The sequence below is a fragment of the Paramisgurnus dabryanus genome, chromosome 10, assembly GCF_030506205.2.
Source record: "Paramisgurnus dabryanus chromosome 10, PD_genome_1.1, whole genome shotgun sequence".
In the NCBI taxonomy this organism is placed as follows: Eukaryota; Metazoa; Chordata; class Actinopteri; order Cypriniformes; family Cobitidae; genus Paramisgurnus; species Paramisgurnus dabryanus.
In genome coordinates this window covers 4,451,159-4,470,953 of record NC_133346.1, presented here as the reverse complement: position 1 = coordinate 4,470,953, position 19,795 = coordinate 4,451,159, and the positions used below count along the sequence as shown (strand labels likewise).

At 38.2% G+C, this 19,795-nt stretch overlaps 1 protein-coding gene across 2 annotated transcripts; it reads left to right on the top strand.

The window, feature by feature from the left end:
* The first annotated feature begins 461 nt into the window (after positions 1–461).
* Positions 462–18,319, top strand: fgfr1b (fibroblast growth factor receptor 1b). Of its 2 annotated transcripts, none has more exons than XM_065262009.2 (17): positions 462–886; positions 6,241–6,433; positions 10,566–10,652; positions 10,734–10,906; positions 11,151–11,274; positions 11,402–11,592; positions 12,482–12,626; positions 14,375–14,568; positions 14,662–14,807; positions 14,902–15,023; positions 15,143–15,253; positions 15,350–15,540; positions 15,633–15,755; positions 15,866–15,936; positions 16,036–16,173; positions 16,305–16,410; positions 16,513–18,319. In XM_065262009.2, exons 2-17 carry the CDS (start codon positions 6,289–6,291, stop codon positions 16,693–16,695), a joined length of 2,250 nt encoding a protein of 749 aa, XP_065118081.1. In that variant the 5' UTR covers positions 462–886; positions 6,241–6,288; the 3' UTR covers positions 16,696–18,319. The 2 variants fall into 2 exon arrangements, with proteins under 2 accessions (XP_065118081.1, XP_065118073.1); XM_065262001.2 differs by having other exon boundaries at positions 6,237–6,433.
* The last annotated feature ends 1,476 nt before the right edge of the window (positions 18,320–19,795 follow it).

Here is a 19,795-nt window from a genome sequence, read left to right as displayed (position 1 = left end):
ATCAAGAAAAAGCATCTTAATTTAAGAATTTTTAGATATTCTTCCTGAAAACAAGACAAAAATACCAAGAAATATTTTTCTTGAAAATCATTTTTTTGCAGTTTAAGTGTTGAAGAGAAAAGTAAACTTATTTCAAGATATTTTTTACCCCATTGGCAGATTTTTTTGCTAGTTTTAGGCACAAATTCACTTACATTTTATATTTTTTTGTCTAAAAACCAGACTTATTTTCTTAGCTCATTTTGCTCATCAAGAAATTCCATTGTGATTTAAGAATTTTTAGATATTTGTACTTAAAACCAGTCAAAAATACTATTCAAGAAAGTCATTTTTTGCAGTGAGGGGTGAATGGGAGGATCAGATTGGGGGGGGTGCAAATGGGGGGCAGTGGAATTCTCGAATCCTCAAATCCTGGAAGTGGGAGGAACGACAGGGAAGAAGTCCTTCGTATTTGTGTTGAGAGGAAGCAGGGCTTGCTGTGAGCGACAGAAGCAACACGCGCAGCAGTTTAGCAGTTTGACTTCGGTTCCTCTCGTAAATCTTCGGCGCGCAGTGAGTTACAAACGCGCGCTGCTGGGTTCATGAATGAAAAACTACAGAAACGCCGTAGACCCGGAGGTTTTCTCACGCTTGCTCCGCGCACCTGGGCCGAAACCTTTTGTTTCTCGTGAATCGCCTCAAAACTTTGACAAAAACAATCGCGTTGAGAGACAGAGAGAGACGCCTCGCGGCTTGTTTTGATTTCTCTGCACCGTGGGACTGTTTTATTTCGCTTGTCGCGTGAATGGACAAATAATTCTGAGATTTTTATGGTTTTGGAGTAGTGCTTTACAAATCCTGGAAAGAAAACAGTTACACTTCAACATAACTCAGTGGCATCGCAATGGTGAGTCGTTTTAAGTTGTGTTTTCAAGCATTGTATGTGTTTTCTGCTGTTTTTCCACGATGTTTCTTTTTATAAAAGTTTATAGCAAATGCAACATTTAATATTTATGAATTCTTTTATCCAAATCAATGAACCAATCCTGTGCATTTTATTTATTATCACTGTGTGAGCAGATGCAAGCGTTCTCTTTATAGAAAAGCATTATGTATTTTTTCTTTTTAAACTTTTAAAAAGCTAACAAGACTTATCTGTCCCAATGCATTTCATCTATGATTTTTATCTTAACAGTTTCATCTGTGCATTTGATTCTTGCAAAAAATACACATAATTTTTTAAAGGGCAATGAACTTTGTTTATGTTCATGTCTATTGTCCCCCCATATTCGTGAGGAGACACATGTTGAATAGATGCTCACAGCACGAGTAGAATAAGAATGCTTCATTGTGTTCTGGTCATTACCATATCAATGAATATGAAAAGTGACCTATTTTGAGTTGTAAAACCATAGGTGCCATTGTCTGTCCAGTGATTAGTATGAATGCATTGTGCTTCTTGAGGAAACAAACCATTCCCAGTGAGATTTATTTCTCTGTTAATGATAAATCGGATACTTTCTTTGACATTCCCAACCAACCGCCCTTTGGGGGTTGTATCGTATTATCGAATAAAATGATCTACTCCTATAGGTCGTACCATCATTTAGGTGGATCTCCTTGTAGCATCACCAAGAATCCATTCAGATTGAATGATTTTAGTCCCCTGGTAGTCATGTTATGCATGCTGTGACCTTTAGGGCCACTTTTAAATACCAAGTGCATCATCAAGAATCAGTACTTGGACGTGTGCCTGCATCTCTTAAGAGAGTGGTCAGAAAAATAAGTTGTGGAGATGATCCATAAATTAAACTGATGTTTTCGAAACCCCTGCACACCCCATCCCCAAGGACCCCATCTTGTCTTATTGCGGCTCTAGGGCGATGAGTTACGGTCGAGCAGTTTGAGAGTTGACTGGAGTCCGTCCAAATTGAATGTGTAATATAGGATGCATTGAAAGATGAGCTCTCTGTGTGTTTCTGCACCTGGTCCGAGCGCTTGTGATTCAGCGTTGAGATTATTCCTGCTGGTTTCTTCCCCAAATCTTCTCTCTAACAGGATGAGAAGATTGTGTTTTCCACATGTGTGACCCTGCCTGCCTGTTAAAATCCAGCTATTTGTGATTTTTCTAAATAAATTAATCATACTGTAAAGAGCATTTTGTGAAAAATAACCTTGATATCTTCAATACTGACTTAAGTCCATGACTCCATGTTTAAAGATTGAAATTAATGTGAAATCAACACTGTAACAAAATTGCTGTAATTATGCAGCTGTTTGCCAGTAACTTACTGTAGATTTAAATTGATGTTATTTACGGCAACAGTTTGTTTAAAGTTAAATGAACATTAAACATTAACAAGTCTTGGTCTTTACAGAATAAAACTAAAATAACAGCCTCATGCAAAGCATTCTGGGAACCAGAAATCCTCATTAACCCATTTTTTCCTTCAGATTTTGGTTACCAGAATGCTTTGCATGATGCTGTTTTTTTTTTTTTTTTATTCTGTAAAGATAAAGATGTGTTAATATTTAATGTTCATATAACTTTAAAACAAACTGTTGCCAGTACATCTTTCTGTGTAGCTCAGTAGCATTGCATTTGCAGCACAAAAGGTCATGGGTTCGTACCCAGGGAATACACATACTGTTAAAACCTATACTGTATACCTTGTAATCCACTGCAAGTCGTATTCACTGCAAAAAAATGATTTTCAAGAAAAAAATTCTTAGCATTTTTGTCTTGTTTTCAGTAAAAATATCTAAAAATTATTTTTCTTGATTTGCAAAACGACCCAAGAAAGTTTTAGACCAAAAATATCAAATTTAAGTGATTTTGTGTAAGAACAAGCAAAAAAAAAAACCCATTGGCAGATTTTTTTGCTTGATTTATGCACAAAATGACTTAAAACTGATATTTTTGGTCTAAAAACTAGACTTATTTTCTTGGGTCGTTTTGCTAATTAAGAAAAAGCATCTTAATTTAAGAATTTTTAGATATTAAAAATTGAAAATCATTTTTTGCTGTGTAAAAACATAAATTTAAATCTACAGTAAGTTACTGTCAAACAGCTGCATAACTACAGCAATTTTATACAGTGTTGATTTCACATTGATTTCAATCTTTGATATGGAGTCAGTATTGAAGTTATCTGTTATTTCGACAGAAATGTTTAACCATTGAACTATGATCCTCAAAATCTCATTTTTAGTTTATGAGACTTTAACCGGATTCCACAAGATCATGAGAAACCCAAACTAAACCAACTATGTCCAAAGCTTTTCACTAGTAGCAGTAATGGCAGTTCCTGAGTTTTGATATGCATTAGGGATTAGGCATAAAATAGGTGTGGATGGGAAGAGAAATGGGAAATAATTTGCTGGGATTTCCTTCCCTAATCTCTGTAACTACAGATGCAAAGAAGTCCGATAACCAGTCAGGCGACAGAAGCGGGGGTTTGGGGAGATCTAGGGGTGGATTGCATGACTATCTCCCAAAACAAACACAGAACGGAGGAATGTCATGCATGGACGCAGCGGCATTGTAATTAAGGGTCCGGGCTGAACTCTCAGGGGGGCTGAGAACACAGCAAACCCAACCTTCAATTATCACAAAAAGCTTTTCAATTCCTGCTTTTGCAATTCTGTGAAGAACTCGGGAGAATGGCATTCAATGCAGTTTTTTACTTTTCATGACATAATGGTTGAGTGGAAGTTTGTGAATAGTCATTTACTCGTAGTTGTTACTAAAGTCCAGCGTACGCTTATGTTTAAAGACATAAAAACAGCTGTTAAATATGCATCAGTTGAAGTTATTTCTTTAATCAATTATTTGCATGCATTTTAAACTTTTCTTAACTTACAAGTTGTTGAATTTGATTTGAAATTAGCAGTGGTTATTGTGTTTTGGATTACTACCAAATGTTGCGATTACCTAGAGTTATAAATGGAAACGCTCAAGCAGCAGCAGCGAGAGCTATCAAACACTTTTTTTTTTCTAAAATCTGTCGGACCGCTGCTAGAACAGCAAAACGTGCATCTATTATTCTGCTAAAACTTTTATACGGTTTCGTGACTGTTCTTGAAAAACACTTTTATGGCTTTCCAATAACATTTCTTTGAACCTCGCCAAAGTGTTTTGCAGTTTCATGTGGGGAAAAATACCCCAAAATAAACTCATCAGTTTAAGAGATTCTTAAGTTTTACTACTTTGATAGTTATGGACAGCGCCTGTGAGGTAAATGAAGTGCGTTTATGGCCTTATCATAAACCCACTGCACACTAGCATTTAGATTTTTTTGTCCAATGGTTATCACCCATCCCAGCGACCGCTTCTTTATGTAGTTTAACTAAATTACGGTCATAAAGATCACCCAACAGCTCTCTGTAATAGACGGCCACCCCTTGTTTATCATTCTAATGAGGTGATCATGATTTACAGGATGGGGATCTTCTCCAATTTTTTTATTTTAATGTAAATGCATGGGATTTTTTTTAAGTTTGAAACAGGATATTTAAGTGGGAAATATAACATATTTATATTTATTCCCAATTTGTTTGTAAGGCACCACTGCTTTGACACATGTATAGCCTATTGCAAGGCTTATAAAATAAAAATGTTACATAAATGCATGTTTTCAAAATTGTTTAAATAAACGTGATTATGATTTTAACCAAAATAATCGTGATTATGATTTTGCCCATAATCAAGCAATTAATGCCAATCTGCCCTGATTATTGGCTGTTTTATTGACCTATGTCCGATAGTGAAGAAAGTTTATTATTGAATTTATGCATCTATATTTTTGCAAGAGAAAGATTATAAATTGTAGATGCATTGAAGTAAACTACAAACATTAACAAACAAACTAAAACCCACATTAAAAAGCCCTTATTTGGATTTCATGCAGTCAAACATCCACAGCATATTTTCTCTCTTTCTTAAAAGATAAGCCAATTGACCAAGGTGCTTATGCCACCACACTAGGCCATTTTGTCAGCTGAAACAATGTTGTGTTTGTTTGTGTTCACTAATGCTCTAACCCCCCCACTTATAGTGTAAAACATATGGCACCAAATTGTGTTATTTCTAGGTAGAAGTAAAGGTGCAAGAGCAAATGGTTAATCGGAGGAGGGGGTAAAAAAACAACGGGCAGGTTATTGGGCTTTTGTTGAGTAAAGTTTGTCAGGTACTGGGGGTATTACCGGGGTCCTGAAGAAACTCAAGTGTCAAGTGGTCCCTCTTGGGGGCAATAACAGATGTGTTTCACACCACCAGCATGGCCTCTCCACACCTACTCAGGGGGGCAGCAGCTGGTGGGGGAAGTGTTGGGATCCCGCATATTCTGTATAGTGTTGGGGAAAACAAAATAAATGTACATTTCGATTGGCAGTGTTCTCATGCTAATCTCAGATGCTCGTATGCATTAGTCTTATGCATATGTGTTGTTCCTGTAGCTCAATTGGTAGAGCATTGCATTAGAAATTGCAAAGATTGGGGGTCTGATTCCAAGGAAACACATATTCATAAAAAGTATGGCTTGAAGTCACTTTGGATAAAAATGTGTCTTAGATTTGTGCCAAATCTGGGATTTAGGTTGGAGTTTGATTGTTTTTATTTACCGCCGCCCCATACATTTAATGTTTATGTGTTTCGGGATAATTCTATGGCCTTTCCATAGGATTCCATAGGAATTAAAATGTTTTCTCCAATAGTTTCTCAATTTAAACTGATTTTTTGCATTTTAATGGTGATTTAAGATGTTTTACTTTACCCAATAACATTTAATGTCACTTATAGTGAAGAATATTGATGTGCATTTCAGAAACAAGTGGAATTTGCTTTTGAATTAAAAATAAATATTTGTTTCATTAGCTTATGCGTAATAAACAATTGTCAGTTCTTATAAAATTTAATTCGTCTTTAAAAAAACATTGAAAGGTTTGCATCCTTATAAAGCCAAATTAGTATGAACCAGATGTGCCTTATGACCAGGTGACAGTATTTTTTTCAGGCAGTCAGAGGGATCTGGTGTTTGTAAGCAAAGCCTAATTGTTGTTCTGCTCATGCTGGGGGTTCTTTGACACAGTAGAAACCTAAAAGCAACTTTATAGTTGTCCCGTAGTCCTGTTGAACTTCCCTTAACTAAAACCCAGTGATATTTAGGTGGTAATATAAAGTTAGCATTTGCCATTTTAAAAAAGCCAGTGCATTCCAATGAAGTTAAGGCTAATTCCTGTCTCTCATTTTTTGGCAGGTAGCTTTATGTTGCTGGTGTTGATGGCCCAGTGCTGCCCACAGCTGTGTAAATGAGCTCTTTCGGCCCACACTCCTCGCCCAGCTGCATTGCCATGTCCTCTCTCAGGATGTTGATGTCATGGCGTATACTTCTCCTGTGGGTTATTTTAGCCCAGCTTCCCTCGGCTCGCTCGCGTCCCGCAGTGACTGAACAAGGTATGTTTGTATTTTGTTTTCCATAACTTGAGGTGAACGTCTGAACAGTGGCAACTAACTACTTTCTAATTTGTCCTGGGTTGTTTTTAACCCAATGCTGGGTATATATTGGACCGAACACGTGTTGGGTTAATAAATGAACCTATGCTGGGTTGTTTCAATGTTGAGTAATCGATCAAAAGCATATCTTTTTTCAGGTGTTCGAGGTAGAGATTTAGACGGGATTAAAGGGCTTTATTTGATGTTAGGTTTTTACTTTATGTAGCCATAGAGTTCTGGTCATGGTTTTTGAAGTCAACTAGAAGAGCTGGAACTCATTAAGGTTTGGTGTGTAGTAAGACTCCAGATGCTTATTGTTCATGCATGAAGCTTTGGAGTTTTTGCTTTTTCTTGTAATCTTAGATGTGCAGATGGACTACAGACGCTCTTTAACATGCTAACAGTTCTCCAAACACCTTAAAAAACAACTAGTCTTACAAGAAAACAGTACAATAAAACATGAAACAATTACATATATTTATAATGAAGGTTGGGCCAAGCATTATCTTAAGACTGTGAAAACTATGGGTGGGCATTTCTTTTTAAATTGAGCCAATGAGCAACCACCCAGAAACACCCTGCCAACCACCCACGACACATCAGCATTTTCGCAGAAGCACACATTATCATCCGAAATTTTATGTTTAAGCAACTGGCGTCCTTCTTTTATGAATGCATTTCTTTCCCTAGATACAAGTTGTGCACCTAATTGGGTATGACAAAATGCATGTGTGTACAGATTCTTGGGCAGCCACCAAATTTTTTGGTAGATTTGCATTTAGACCTGAAGGTGGGCGAAACAAAAGAAGCATGTCTCCACCCTCTGACTGATGTTCACCTTGGAGATCGTATTCCTGGGAAATAATTAGGCACCAGAGTCGAACGAGGCAGACAGAATTGTGGGTTGAGGTTTACCCTTCAGTGATACTCGGCACAGCCTGACACCAGCACACAACCACTCGCTCTACAGTTTTGATCGACTTAACCCTCACAAAGATGCATGTTGGCACGCAAGTGGACATAGTGTCCATTTACAGCTGCTTAAGGCACTGACAGGTTGTACATTGTGAGTTGCAGAGCTCATCTGCTTGTTAGAACAGCCATAAGTCTGTATCTTGTTACCGCACAATCTCTGGCTCTATTGTTTATAAGCCTTGATCAACTTGTCTGTTTCCCATCTTGCCTGAATTGACTTGTTGTAGTGCCTCTGGTATTATGTCTGGCTAGTAATAGTATTGCTAGTCTGGCAGGAAATCCCTACAGCAATTCATCCAGGCTATGACTTCCTCCAGTGATTTCAGGCCAAGTCCAGAGCTTAGCATCAATCCTGGCTGACAGAGAATGAGAGATTGGCAGCTATATGATACATGGCTTGTTTTGTTGAAACATTAGTTCGTTTAATGGGTGGTAATGGGCTTTAATAATACCAGACTTTGGCTTTTAAGAATTCTGTGGGAAAGAATGATGAGGTGGTGATAGATGCTCTTCACTTCAGCTTGGACTGACCGACTGAGACAAATGGTTTGGGTCTCCTCTTCCCACTGAGAAAACACATTCTCTTCGGTTTTACAGGAAGCCACTGTGGGACGGCTTGAATCCGAGCCCACAGATGTGCGTTGGTACAGCTTGCGGATGAAGTCATGTTTGTGTGTTTGAGCACAATGTTTGGGTTGGTCAGACTGGACAAAATTATGTAGGAGAATTTTAAAATTCTTTCTTTTTTCCATAAAACTTTTCATTTGTTTTCCGTAAACAAAATGTGCTTCTAATTTTACATTTTCTCCATTTCTGCATCTCATTGTGATTCCTGTTTTTAGGCTATGTGTTCTTTCCCTTTGTTGTTGACTGCTTCCAATTTCCTAAAGGAATGGTTTGAATTCTTGTGTGTTAAGGTTTTTTGCAAACCAAGTCAACAACATTCTTTCCGGTTTTACCTATACGAAGACCCATAAAGGAAATTTGTGTTTATACCGTTTTTAGCCTTTGGCACATTAATACATTATTGTCTTGAATTCTTTTACAATGCAAAGACTTTAAGAAATGGCAGACTCCATTAAAAATTCTTGGCATTAGTTTCAGTAAAACAAGTATCAAAGCAAAGGCTAAAAGCTGTGAGCCATATTAATTCCAACTATAAGTGTTGCATTTCCTATAAGTGTTGAGTGCTATATGTGGTTTCCCTGTCAGGCAAGTGACTGGAAAGACATCCTATAGATCTAGAATCTATAGGATGAGGCACCAGACCATCATCTCTTCCACCTTTTCTGTTCAGCCTGCTTTAAAAACACTGCAGAGAAAGTTGATCCCAGCCTCCCCATCCCATTTCCCTGCCGGGATTAGGGGGCCTGTGATCCAGGAAATACCTCCACTTGGCTTAAGTGAGGTTTCTATGACAACAAGTCAAGGAACCTGCTGTTATAGGCTCTATGAACATTCGCTCTTCCCCCTGGTCTCTGACGGATCCGCTCACATTGTTGGGAAACACTGTTTGGGACAAAAGAGAGGGATTAGTTTGTTTGGCAATTAAGGTGACTTAGGTTGGTGGTGGGGGGTCTGTTTGAATGGGCTTGGCCGTATGCTGTGGCGTCAGGGTTTTTTGCCTTTGTTTGCTTGTGCTGACTCTTAGTCCTAACAGCTTTAATGGGCCACAGGAGGTTAATCTTTAAACTGTTTCATTTTTACCTCCGAACATCCCACTTTTTTCAACAGGAAGTATCTTGTTTTCCTTATAGGCTTGTTTTTGTTTGAGCTGTCTGTGTAGCAATGGATACATGCCTGTGGTGCTGGATTTGTTTAAAAATGTAACAAATTGTTGTGTATCTTCTTTATGTAGTTACAATTTGGTTCTTTTATACTTAAGTTAGTGATTGTATTATATTTTTTTGTTTGTTTTTTGGGGGGTGTCAATTCTTTAGATTTCCTTGGTGCTTTGTAGCTTATGCCTGTTGAGTGGTGACTTTTTTGTTGTTTTAGTTTTACGTCAGTTGTCCTTTTTTGGAGTATCGCCTCTTGTCTTTTACTTTCTTTTAAATTACTGATTTTATCCAGTATTCCCACTTTCCGAACAGTCCATGTTCGTTTCCTGTCTTACCGTTAGTCTGAACAGAAACTAACGTGGAGCTGTAAACGTTCCCTGGGGAGCATTTGGTGCTGCAATGCTTGGCTCATGACGAGTCCCAGATTGTAGGCCAAGAGGTCATGTAGACTAAAGACCAGACTGCAGTGCAGACCACATGCAGGTGAATGTGGTCCAGCTGGTGATTGGGTCAGTGGAACCAGCTGACTGTGGGCTTTGTGCCTGCTTTCGTCAAAGCTTGCTCGGAAACTACTCTGCCTATTTCATTGTTAATGTGATGGGTATGTCTGCGTGGGAGCTATGAAAAGATGAGCTTTGTTCAGTTAACAGATTTTGAAATATTTTTCTACTTGGTGGTCCGCAAGCTCTTGACCTTTTGTCATTCCTTTCCTTTGTTTTATTGTCATTATTGTTGTTTACGTAAGCAACATACAAATGTTTGTTGTCATTTTTTTAAATGGTCTTTCATTTCTGGTTGGGACTCTTTATGTTGTAGAATGTGTCATGGGTTGAGTGGTGAATTTGTTTGGCAGCTCCCCAGAGTGCGTTTGTGCTTTTGTGTATGATTCAAGCGTAGGCACAGTTCTGAGCAGAATCCTGGAGCGAAGCCTAGAGTGACTCATGCCTCATCACTTTCCAGCAGTCTTTGAGGAGCAGATACATTCACAGTGTGCTTGAATTATAGCAAATCTGGATTCTGCTTTTTGAAACGACTACCAAGAAGTCATCATTCATGAAAAATAAACCCTTTCTATGTAAGAACCTATGTCTTTACATTTTGACAAAACTGAAACACACAAGAGGTTTTAGGGATCCCGGGGTACTGACACACGGATAAAGTCTGGTTACAACTGTATTTGTATTTGTACAAGAACATTGTATACTGTAATACAATTTGATTTAATAAAAAAAATCAGGCATTGTGCTTGATAAATTGTGGGTTTCCTGTGGATGTCTTCATTCTGACCTTTTATTTGAGGGGGAGGTACTAACAAAATCATGTTGAATTTGTCACAGATCACACAGTACCATCATCTGAGGATGAGGATGATGATGAATCATCGTCAGAAGAAAACAAGCCGTCAAGCAGCCAGGAGCGCTTACGTAAGTACTAACCCTTGTTTTGCAGTAGACAATGAAATTATGAATCTGTCATTGTTATAATGCAGTTTTTGTCCACTGTAGCAATGGCACCTCAATGGGCCCAACCTGAAAAGATGGAAAAAAAGCTTCATGCTGTACCAGCCAGCAAAACTGTGAAATTCCGATGTCAGGCCGAGGGAAACCCCACTCCAAAGCTGCGCTGGCTCAAGAACGGAAAAGAGTTCAAAAGGGACCAGCGCATTGGGGGCTACAAGGTAACCCTGTTCTTTAGTCGTACTTGATTGCCTGGCTACTGTTGTGATGTCCTTTTTGTCGAAGATGCACAACTATTATTGACTTTCTGTAATGGCATCTTGATCTGTAGTTCTTGTCTCACAGACTGTGGGCCAAACCAAAACTCAAACCATCTCTATGAAACTCTTGGATTTAGTCCCTGCAATCAAACTAAAAACCACAAAAAATTTAAATATAATAAATCTTCTCTGCTTCCTCTCTCAGCTAAGGGAACACATGTGGACCATAATCATGGAGTCTGTGGTGCCCTCTGACAAGGGCAACTACACCTGCCTCGTGGAAAATGAATACGGAAGCATCAATCACACCTATCAGCTTGATGTAGTCGGTCAGTTATATCTTATACATTTTCATGTTCACTTAAATACTTCAATAATTGCTAATTAATTCAGCATTTTATACTCAAACAGTTCTTAACCGATGTCTAACAAAAACCCATCATGTGCGTGTTGTAGAGCGATCTCCACACAGGCCCATCCTGTATGCTGGTCTTCCAGCAAACCGGACCGCTGTCGTGGGAAGTGATGTGGATTTTGTATGTAAGGTGTTCAGCGACCCGCAGCCTCACATACAGTGGCTCAAACACATCATAGTCAACGGAAGCCAGATCGGACCTGATGGACACCCTTATGTCCGAGTTCTGAAGGTAAAGACGCATACCAGGATGATATTTTTAAACATTTTTGCTTATTTTATGATTTACAGTATGGCAGAGCAGACGCAGTGCATGTGTGAAGGGTTTATGGGACATTTTTGAAGTTGCCCATGAATATAATTTGTCTACTGACTGTAATACATATGTTCAGCTTTTGATCAAAGGTTAGATCTAAAAACAAAAATCATAAAGGCACTGTTTTTTCCGTTTGACCAGCAGCCCTATGTTGCATCTTTTACAAGAGGTAGTTCTACACAAATCTGATATATAACAATTGGGGTTGAATTATTTGGAATTTGGTTTTTGTCATCTCCAGCACTCGGGGGTCAATAGCTCGGACACCCAGGTGCTGACACTCTACAATATCACAGAGGAAGAGGGCGGCGAGTATATATGCAAAGTCTCCAATTATATAGGAGAGGCCAATCAGTCAGCCTGGTTAACTGTTCTTAGACATGATGTACAAGGTAACTGGACTACAGGGTAGACCGAAATACTCTTTGTAGAAGTTTTGTCTTTGGGCTCCTCTAGTTCCTTTTTTATACTTTGGGTCTTCCTATCCCATATTGCCATGGAAACTCCCAGCTAATCCCTATTTGGGATTAGAACCCAACCCATGGCACTGATTTCCTTGATGTGGGTTGGGTCTTACTGGTTAGATCTCCATGTTGCTATTCTGATGTGGGTGAAGGTAAATTAAAGGTGATGGTGTAGGCCATTGTTTTTTGGTCTCGCTACAGGTGTTGGGTCAGCGCTCTAAGGTGGCTTTGGGAGCTTCTAAAAGCCAAACTCCCAAAAACCTTTCGATCCCATAGTGGTCATGCTTTCTTCTTTCCCCTCACGCCTGGGCCTCGGGTGTGCTTTTCTCATTCTTTTCCAGAATGCTGGCCTCAACACCACAGACAAGGAGATGGAGGTGCTCCAGTTGAGGAATGTGTCCTTTGAGGATGCTGGGGAGTACACTTGCTTGGCGGGCAATTCTATTGGGCTCTCCCATCATTCAGCATGGTTGACCGTCGTCAAAGGTATCCGCCGACCCTTTCTTCACCTCTCTCAACCTCTCCTGGTTTCAATCTCCTTTCTGTCTTGCAAGTGTGTCTTGGGTCATTTGCCGGGTCTTCAGGTGGACCGTATTTAGGTTCAAGAGCATTTACTTGAATATCCCTGAACTGTTGTAGTTTCTGCACGCACCCCAAAAGACAAGGTATTTAACAAAGATGTGTGTGGCCGTCTGTATTCTACAGGTGCAGAATCATTCATGCATCCAGCACCAGCATGCTAAGTAGACCAAACAATTGGATTATAGTGACATCTCCCCTATACTAGTATTAGCTTTCTAAAGGTCTTCAGTGTGTTTGACTTTCCGTTTACCTGGCAAATGACACCAGTTATGACAGTTGTTTCTGCTCTACCTTTTGTCCTCTAATCTCTGTACTTTTTGTTTTAATGACCGGTTTTTGCACACCAAGTCATGTCAGTTCAAATTTTGGCCAAACGTGGTTCATTATACAGTATAAGACAATATAATGTCGCTGTTTATCATATGGATCAGACATACCATGTGCATAAGTTCATACCTAAAATTCCAAAATTCTGTATAGTTAGGCTAGGTTTTGTAAACGTGTAGACTAGTAGTAGTAGTAGTAGTAGTAGTAAACTAGGTTTTGGAAAAGATATGTTGTCTTCTGACTATAATCTTACCACTTTTTGTCTTGGTGCTGCATTGTCGTTGTATCATTAAAACATGTTTGTGTTCATTTTCTGGGTGCTTTGTGTTATTTTAACCACTTTGTATTTTTAAAAAACACAACTGAGTTTAATCCAAATTGATAATAACTAGAGATGCACCGATATATCGGCAAATCATTTGTATCGGTAGATGAAAGCAATTTTTCACACTATCTATCATTATATTATTTATTATGAATAATTTTCAGAAAATGTAATCTTTGGAGTTTAAATAATTAATATATCCCCTCAAACTATTGGTTTTGGTATCAGTTATCGGCATCGGTGGAAGAATGTAATATCGGTGCATCTCTTTTAATAACCCATTGGGGGAGTTTATCATGCCTCGTCATGTTGCCCTGCCCTTCGTGGACGTTTTGGCTAGCTTGGATTCATTTCATACTTGTGCAGCCTCACACCGGTGGAGAATGTAGAGTGAAATCCTAAGCCACAAAGGAGTCATTATGTGGCAACAAAAGGAGCTTGTGCTCTCTTTTCAGTGCCAATAGTGTCAAATACACTGGTTGAAATACAACAGAGCTTGGTGTGTGTGTATATGTGTGGATACATGTGCGTATGTGTGCCTGTCACCAGCGTCTTTCAATGTGTATCAGTTGAGGGCCCTGTTTAACATTGCAGCCACAGTAATGGAGGTGTGCTTGGGGGGTAGTTTACACTACAAGAAGACTTAGCTTTGCTAAGAGACAACCATCACTATAATTAATTCTAATACCACCTAATCTTAAAATTATGTGGTTAAGGGATAGGCAACAGACACATGATTTTCCCCTGTCAAAAACGATAAAACAGGCAAAAAATCCCATCAGCATTCTTTGTCAAAGGGACATGAATTATATCTCAGGATAGTGACCTTGTGGGGTAAACTCCTTCGACCTAGGACAGTAAACAACTACTTACAAACTACTAACACCTTAAAAAACAACAAAGCAATGCCGTTTGGCACGGACAAGTACAATTCACAATCAGCATATTTACAAATTTAGTTCTGCAGTTACTGACCCTAAAATTTTGTTTGCTTTATAAGCACCCACCACCCCTTCTGCAGTGCCCAGTCAGTCCTACCTGGAGGTTTTGATCTACTGTGTTGGTTTCTTCTTCATCTTCATCATGGTGGGAATCGCCACCATTGTCAAAGTCCGCAGTTCCACCAAAAAGAGTAAATTCAATGGCCAGCTGGCTGTTCATAAGCTGGCCAAAAGCATTCCCCTCCGCAGACAGGTAACAAAGTCAATAAGGCATACTTTTCCCCCAAAAAAACCTGTCTTACCAAGACCTTTAGAAAACACTTCTAGCTCTTTCATTTTTTTATAGGTGTCGGTGGAATCCAGTTCTTCTCTGAACTCTGGTGTAATGTTGGTCAGACCCTCAAGGCTCTCCTCCAGTGGGACCCCTATGCTGTCAGGGGTCTCTGAGTATGAGCTGCCCCAGGACCCATGTTGGGAAGTGCCCAGAGACAGGTACCGCCGTTGGTCATCTTATATATTATGAATTTCTTGCAGTACTATCTCTGTCAATCTGGAGTCATCTTGCCGTCTTGTGTGTTTGTAACAGACTGGTGCTAGGAAAACCTCTGGGAGAGGGATGCTTTGGCCAAGTGGTGATGGGTGAAGCCATTGGACTGGACAAAGACAAGCCCAACCGTGTGATTAAAGTAGCTGTAAAGATGCTGAAATGTACGTTTTGAAGGAGATTTATATGGACCCTGAAATGGGCTTTAGTTTACATCACAGTACTGCTAAACCATAATTCGTGTAGAATAGTTCCTCATTGACATCTTGCTGCTTTTCTTTAGCTGACGCAACTGAGAAGGACCTCTCTGACCTCATCTCAGAGATGGAGATGATGAAGATGATTGGAAAACACAAGAACATCATCAACCTGCTTGGAGCTTGTACTCAAGATGGTAAGAGTCAAGCTATGATTGTCTCCAACCATATGGTGTGAAGTTTAAAGATATTAGAACCCATCTAACGGACTTATTTCTTATATCTTTCCTCAGGCCCTCTTTATGTCATTGTGGAATACGCCTCCAAAGGAAACCTGCGGGAATATCTGCGTGCACGCCGGCCACATGGCATGGAATATTGTTACAATCCTGACCAGGTGCCTGTGGAGAGTATGTCCATTAAAGACCTGGTCTCATGTGCCTACCAAGTGGCTCGTGGCATGGAATATCTGGCATCCAGAAAGGTAACTGGGGCATGTTAAAGCAGATTTTTTTTAATCCTCTATTATGTTTTAACAATGCTTGAGATACTTACTGTGTATGTAATCCTCAACAGTGTATCCATAGAGACTTGGCAGCACGCAATGTACTTGTAACAGATGACAATGTAATGAAGATAGCAGACTTCGGTCTTGCTCGTGACGTTCATCACATTGATTACTACAAGAAAACCACGAATGTAAGCAGACAGTTCTCCAAATACTCATAATTTAAAGTCCAACTGATGTCAGTTTATGATCCAATTCATAAAAAGTTTATCTGTATGTTAAATATGTATTATTTTTCCAGGGTCGACTCCCTGTGAAATGGATGGCACCTGAAGCTTTGTTTGACAGAGTTTACACACACCAAAGTGATGTGTAAGAATTTTTTTTATTTCCATTTCATTAAATTCTCGCTTTTTGTCACTGGAGATTTTGGTTGTGTCTTGGCATTAACTTGGTGATATTGGTTTGTAGGTGGTCTTTTGGGGTTCTTCTCTGGGAGATATTTACTTTAGGAGGTTCACCTTATCCAGGAGTGCCTGTGGAGGAGCTCTTCAAGCTATTGCGGGAAGGTCATCGCATGGACAGACCCTCAGCTTGCACTCATGAGCTGTACGGCCAGTTTAAATGATTTAATTTGTGTTTTCAAGACTACATAAGTTTTCCAAATGTTCTTTGCAAAGTAATGATCCATGTTTGATTAGTATTTCAATGTATAATGTTATGCTATTGGTCTATTTTAGGTACCTGATGATGAAAGACTGCTGGCATGCGGTTCCCACACAAAGACCGACTTTTAGACAGCTGGTTGAAGACCTTGACCGTACGCTGTCCATGATGTCCAATCAGGTAAGCCAAACAGTTCACTCTTAACAGTTAGCTTTATGGGGAGCATCCTTATGTGATTTAAGCCATTTATGAAAAATATTAAAACAAAACTTTCTCCTGCAGGAGTATCTGGACCTTTCTGTGCCTCCAGACCTTGTATACTCTGAAGTCATCCTGAATGAACGAAACTCCACCTGTTCTTCTGAACCAGACTCAGTCTTCATACAGGTGTCTGGACCCGAAGAACCCTGCATTCCCCCGCCAGTTCTCCCTCAACACAACGTTCGTTCCTTCAAGAAACGCTGACTATAGAGAATACCTGGACATCTGATGTCACATTGTCTTTCTAATTCCTTTTGCTCATAAACTCTAAGAGCTCAGAGACTGAGGAGTTCAGCCTGGGCCATCATAAAACCATATGCAGGAAGAGACATTTATACCTGCAGAATGTGAAAATGAAGACGAGGAGTCTCGGGTGGCTCTTAAGAGATGGCTGACGTTTATTGAACTTTTGTCACCGTTTCTGCTCAATATGCTTCAGAGGCCTTGGTCCTCACAAAAAAGATGTTTCAAAAACATCATTAAAGGGTTTTCTTTAGTTGATATGGCACAGAAATAATTACAATTGTTACCCAGTGGAGTGGATTGACTGTACAAATATGAAATTATATAAACGCTATTGTTTTATGTCACTATTATAATTATTATTATTTTGTATTTAGCTCGCTCATTCCCTCTTATGTTAGTAAAACATAAGTAGTAATACACATTAACCAGGTGTAACCAGGTGTAAGCTGACAACAAGAAGTTACATAGCTATCTATTCCATGTTATCCCTTCTATGGGTTTTTCAAAATTGGTCAGGACCACCAAAAATTTTGACTGACTGGGTGGCTTCTTTTCTTCTCACGTTAATCCATGGATATGTTATGAAAGACTGTGCTGTGTTGCAAAGCATTTTTGATTTTCTTGTGGAAATACTCTGTCGCCTGGTTAAGAAACACTGTAACACAGATTCGTGGGGTACAGTTGCTTTACCTTCAAATAAGCTACAAATGAATGATGTTAATCATTGCTTGCTGTTGCGGATGTAGCATACAAATACCATTTTGTTGTGGTCTGTAACACTAAATTCCAGTAGTGTGAATTAATGTTTGATAACAAATGTTACCTGGGTAGGATAATATATATATATATATATATATATATATATATATATATATAATGTCAGTTGGGGGGTTTGACAATCTCTAAGTACATTCTGACAGATTTTGCCCATATCATGTTGGTGGTAGCGTATCTTTGCCTTTACCATATTCTGTTAAATTGTCAAATGGCAGGGTTTATGTGATGTGTTAAAAAAGGATGACTGGTAACCTGTTGTGATTCAGCCCACAGGGAAAAATACTGTAGTAAACTTTAGTATTTATTATAGTTAACTGTAGTGTATGTGGTATATTATAGTATTATTCTGTAGTATTAACTATAGTAAACACTGCTAAATTCTCTAGTATACTTTCATTATTCCTATAGCAAGATTCAAAAACATTATAGTATCTAGAATATTACTACAGTTTAGTATACTAAATACTATAGTAGCCTACTGTTATACCACTACAGTATATTTACTATAGTAATCTGTAATAAAATCACTAGATGATATTGTGTTTTTGAATCTTAATATTGAAGTACTACAGTGTATGAAGTTAATACTACAGAATACTATAGTATACATTAACAGAGTGTATTATAACTACAGTATACTAAAATTTAGTACAGTTTACTGAAGTACTGCTGTATTTTTTCATGGGTTATGAGTGATTGTGTGTAGATGTGAATTTCGAGGCAGTGCACTTATATTCAGGCTGTCAATAAGCTTATTGATTTTGCCTTTCTTGTTGGAAATAAAAAAGTTATATATAAAATATTGCCCTGGTTCATGGGTTGTTTAGTAAAAGCTGTGTCATTCTTCTGTGTCACTTACTTGTATGAGTAGGCCTAGTAAGCACGTGAGAAGGAAATGAGACTAACCAAACGTTGCGAGACTGTCCAGAGGTTGTCGGAAGGGCAGACGTGAGTAAGAATTTGCTGTCTCTAATATGAAACATTCACTCCAGCTGAAAGCTTCTGCCAGAGCCAAACACATGATTAACGGTGAGAAAAGATCGCCTTTCCCTTGCGCAGGTCCCCAATCGATCAAGCGCGCCAACATCAGCGCGCGAACACATGCGCATTAGAGCACGTATCACGAGGAAAACTCGTCGCATACACGACAGCTGAAGTACTTAAAATCACTCTTTTTAGACAGAAGAGCAATGAGTTTAAACCTTTTCACTAGGCAGAATACTTTACAATGTTTTTCTATAGTACACTGTGTTAAATTGTAGTGAACTGGAGTTTATGAAGTACTACACTGTAGTATTTTGTGTAGTACTTAAGTATTTGCTATAGTACATTTATGGCTATAATTAGTATATTATAGTACTAAATAATTAACTGTAACAGTGTTAACTAAAGTGAATAAATTATTTTTTAGTAAATATGGTAGTATAAATTAATTTTGCTAAAGTAAAATGTAGTGTACTGTAGTATATTATACGGTAAACAAATGGCTTTTGTGGACTAAACGCAACTTCCGGTAGACTCTATATGGCAAAAAAAAAAATTCAGATATAATATTATAGGCCTACTAGGTTTTAAATATAAATTTGCTTAATATATGCAGTTGAAAATAAATTAAATTTTAACCTGTTATGTTTACAGGTTTGTAACATACAATATTTTCTTCCAATGTGCATGAATATAAATGCTTTCAAATATATTTCTTTTTTTAACTATATTTCAAAATATACAAAAAATTGTCAAAAAATATATTGCTGAAAAATACATTTTTGTAAACGTATTTCAAAATATATTTTTCAGCAATATATTTTCTGACAATTTTTTGTATATTTTGAAATATAGTTTAAAAAAGAAATATATTTGAAAGCATTTATATTCATGTCACATTGGAAGAAAATATTGTACGTTACAAACCTGTAAACATAACAGGTTAAAATTTAATTTATTTTCAACTGCATATATTTAGCAAATTTATATTTAAAACCTAGTTTTGGCTAGAGAAATGTATTTTTTGTCGTATGGGCTTCTACATACAATCAATAACTACAGAGTTCTTGTCACAGTAGTTTATTTCTTATAACAAGGTAAATAAATGACAAGAAAATTACTTCATAGCCCTCTGTACATTTGTTATCCATGCTAGTCGTGTCCCCTCTTCTTTAGCAAACCAATTTTTTTTTCAAAAAGTTATTGTTTCAGATATTAGTTTAGCCTCTAAAACGATAAATAAATAAAAGTAAATGTTTTCTTCAGTTCAGGCGCGTAACCGCGACAACACGTGTGC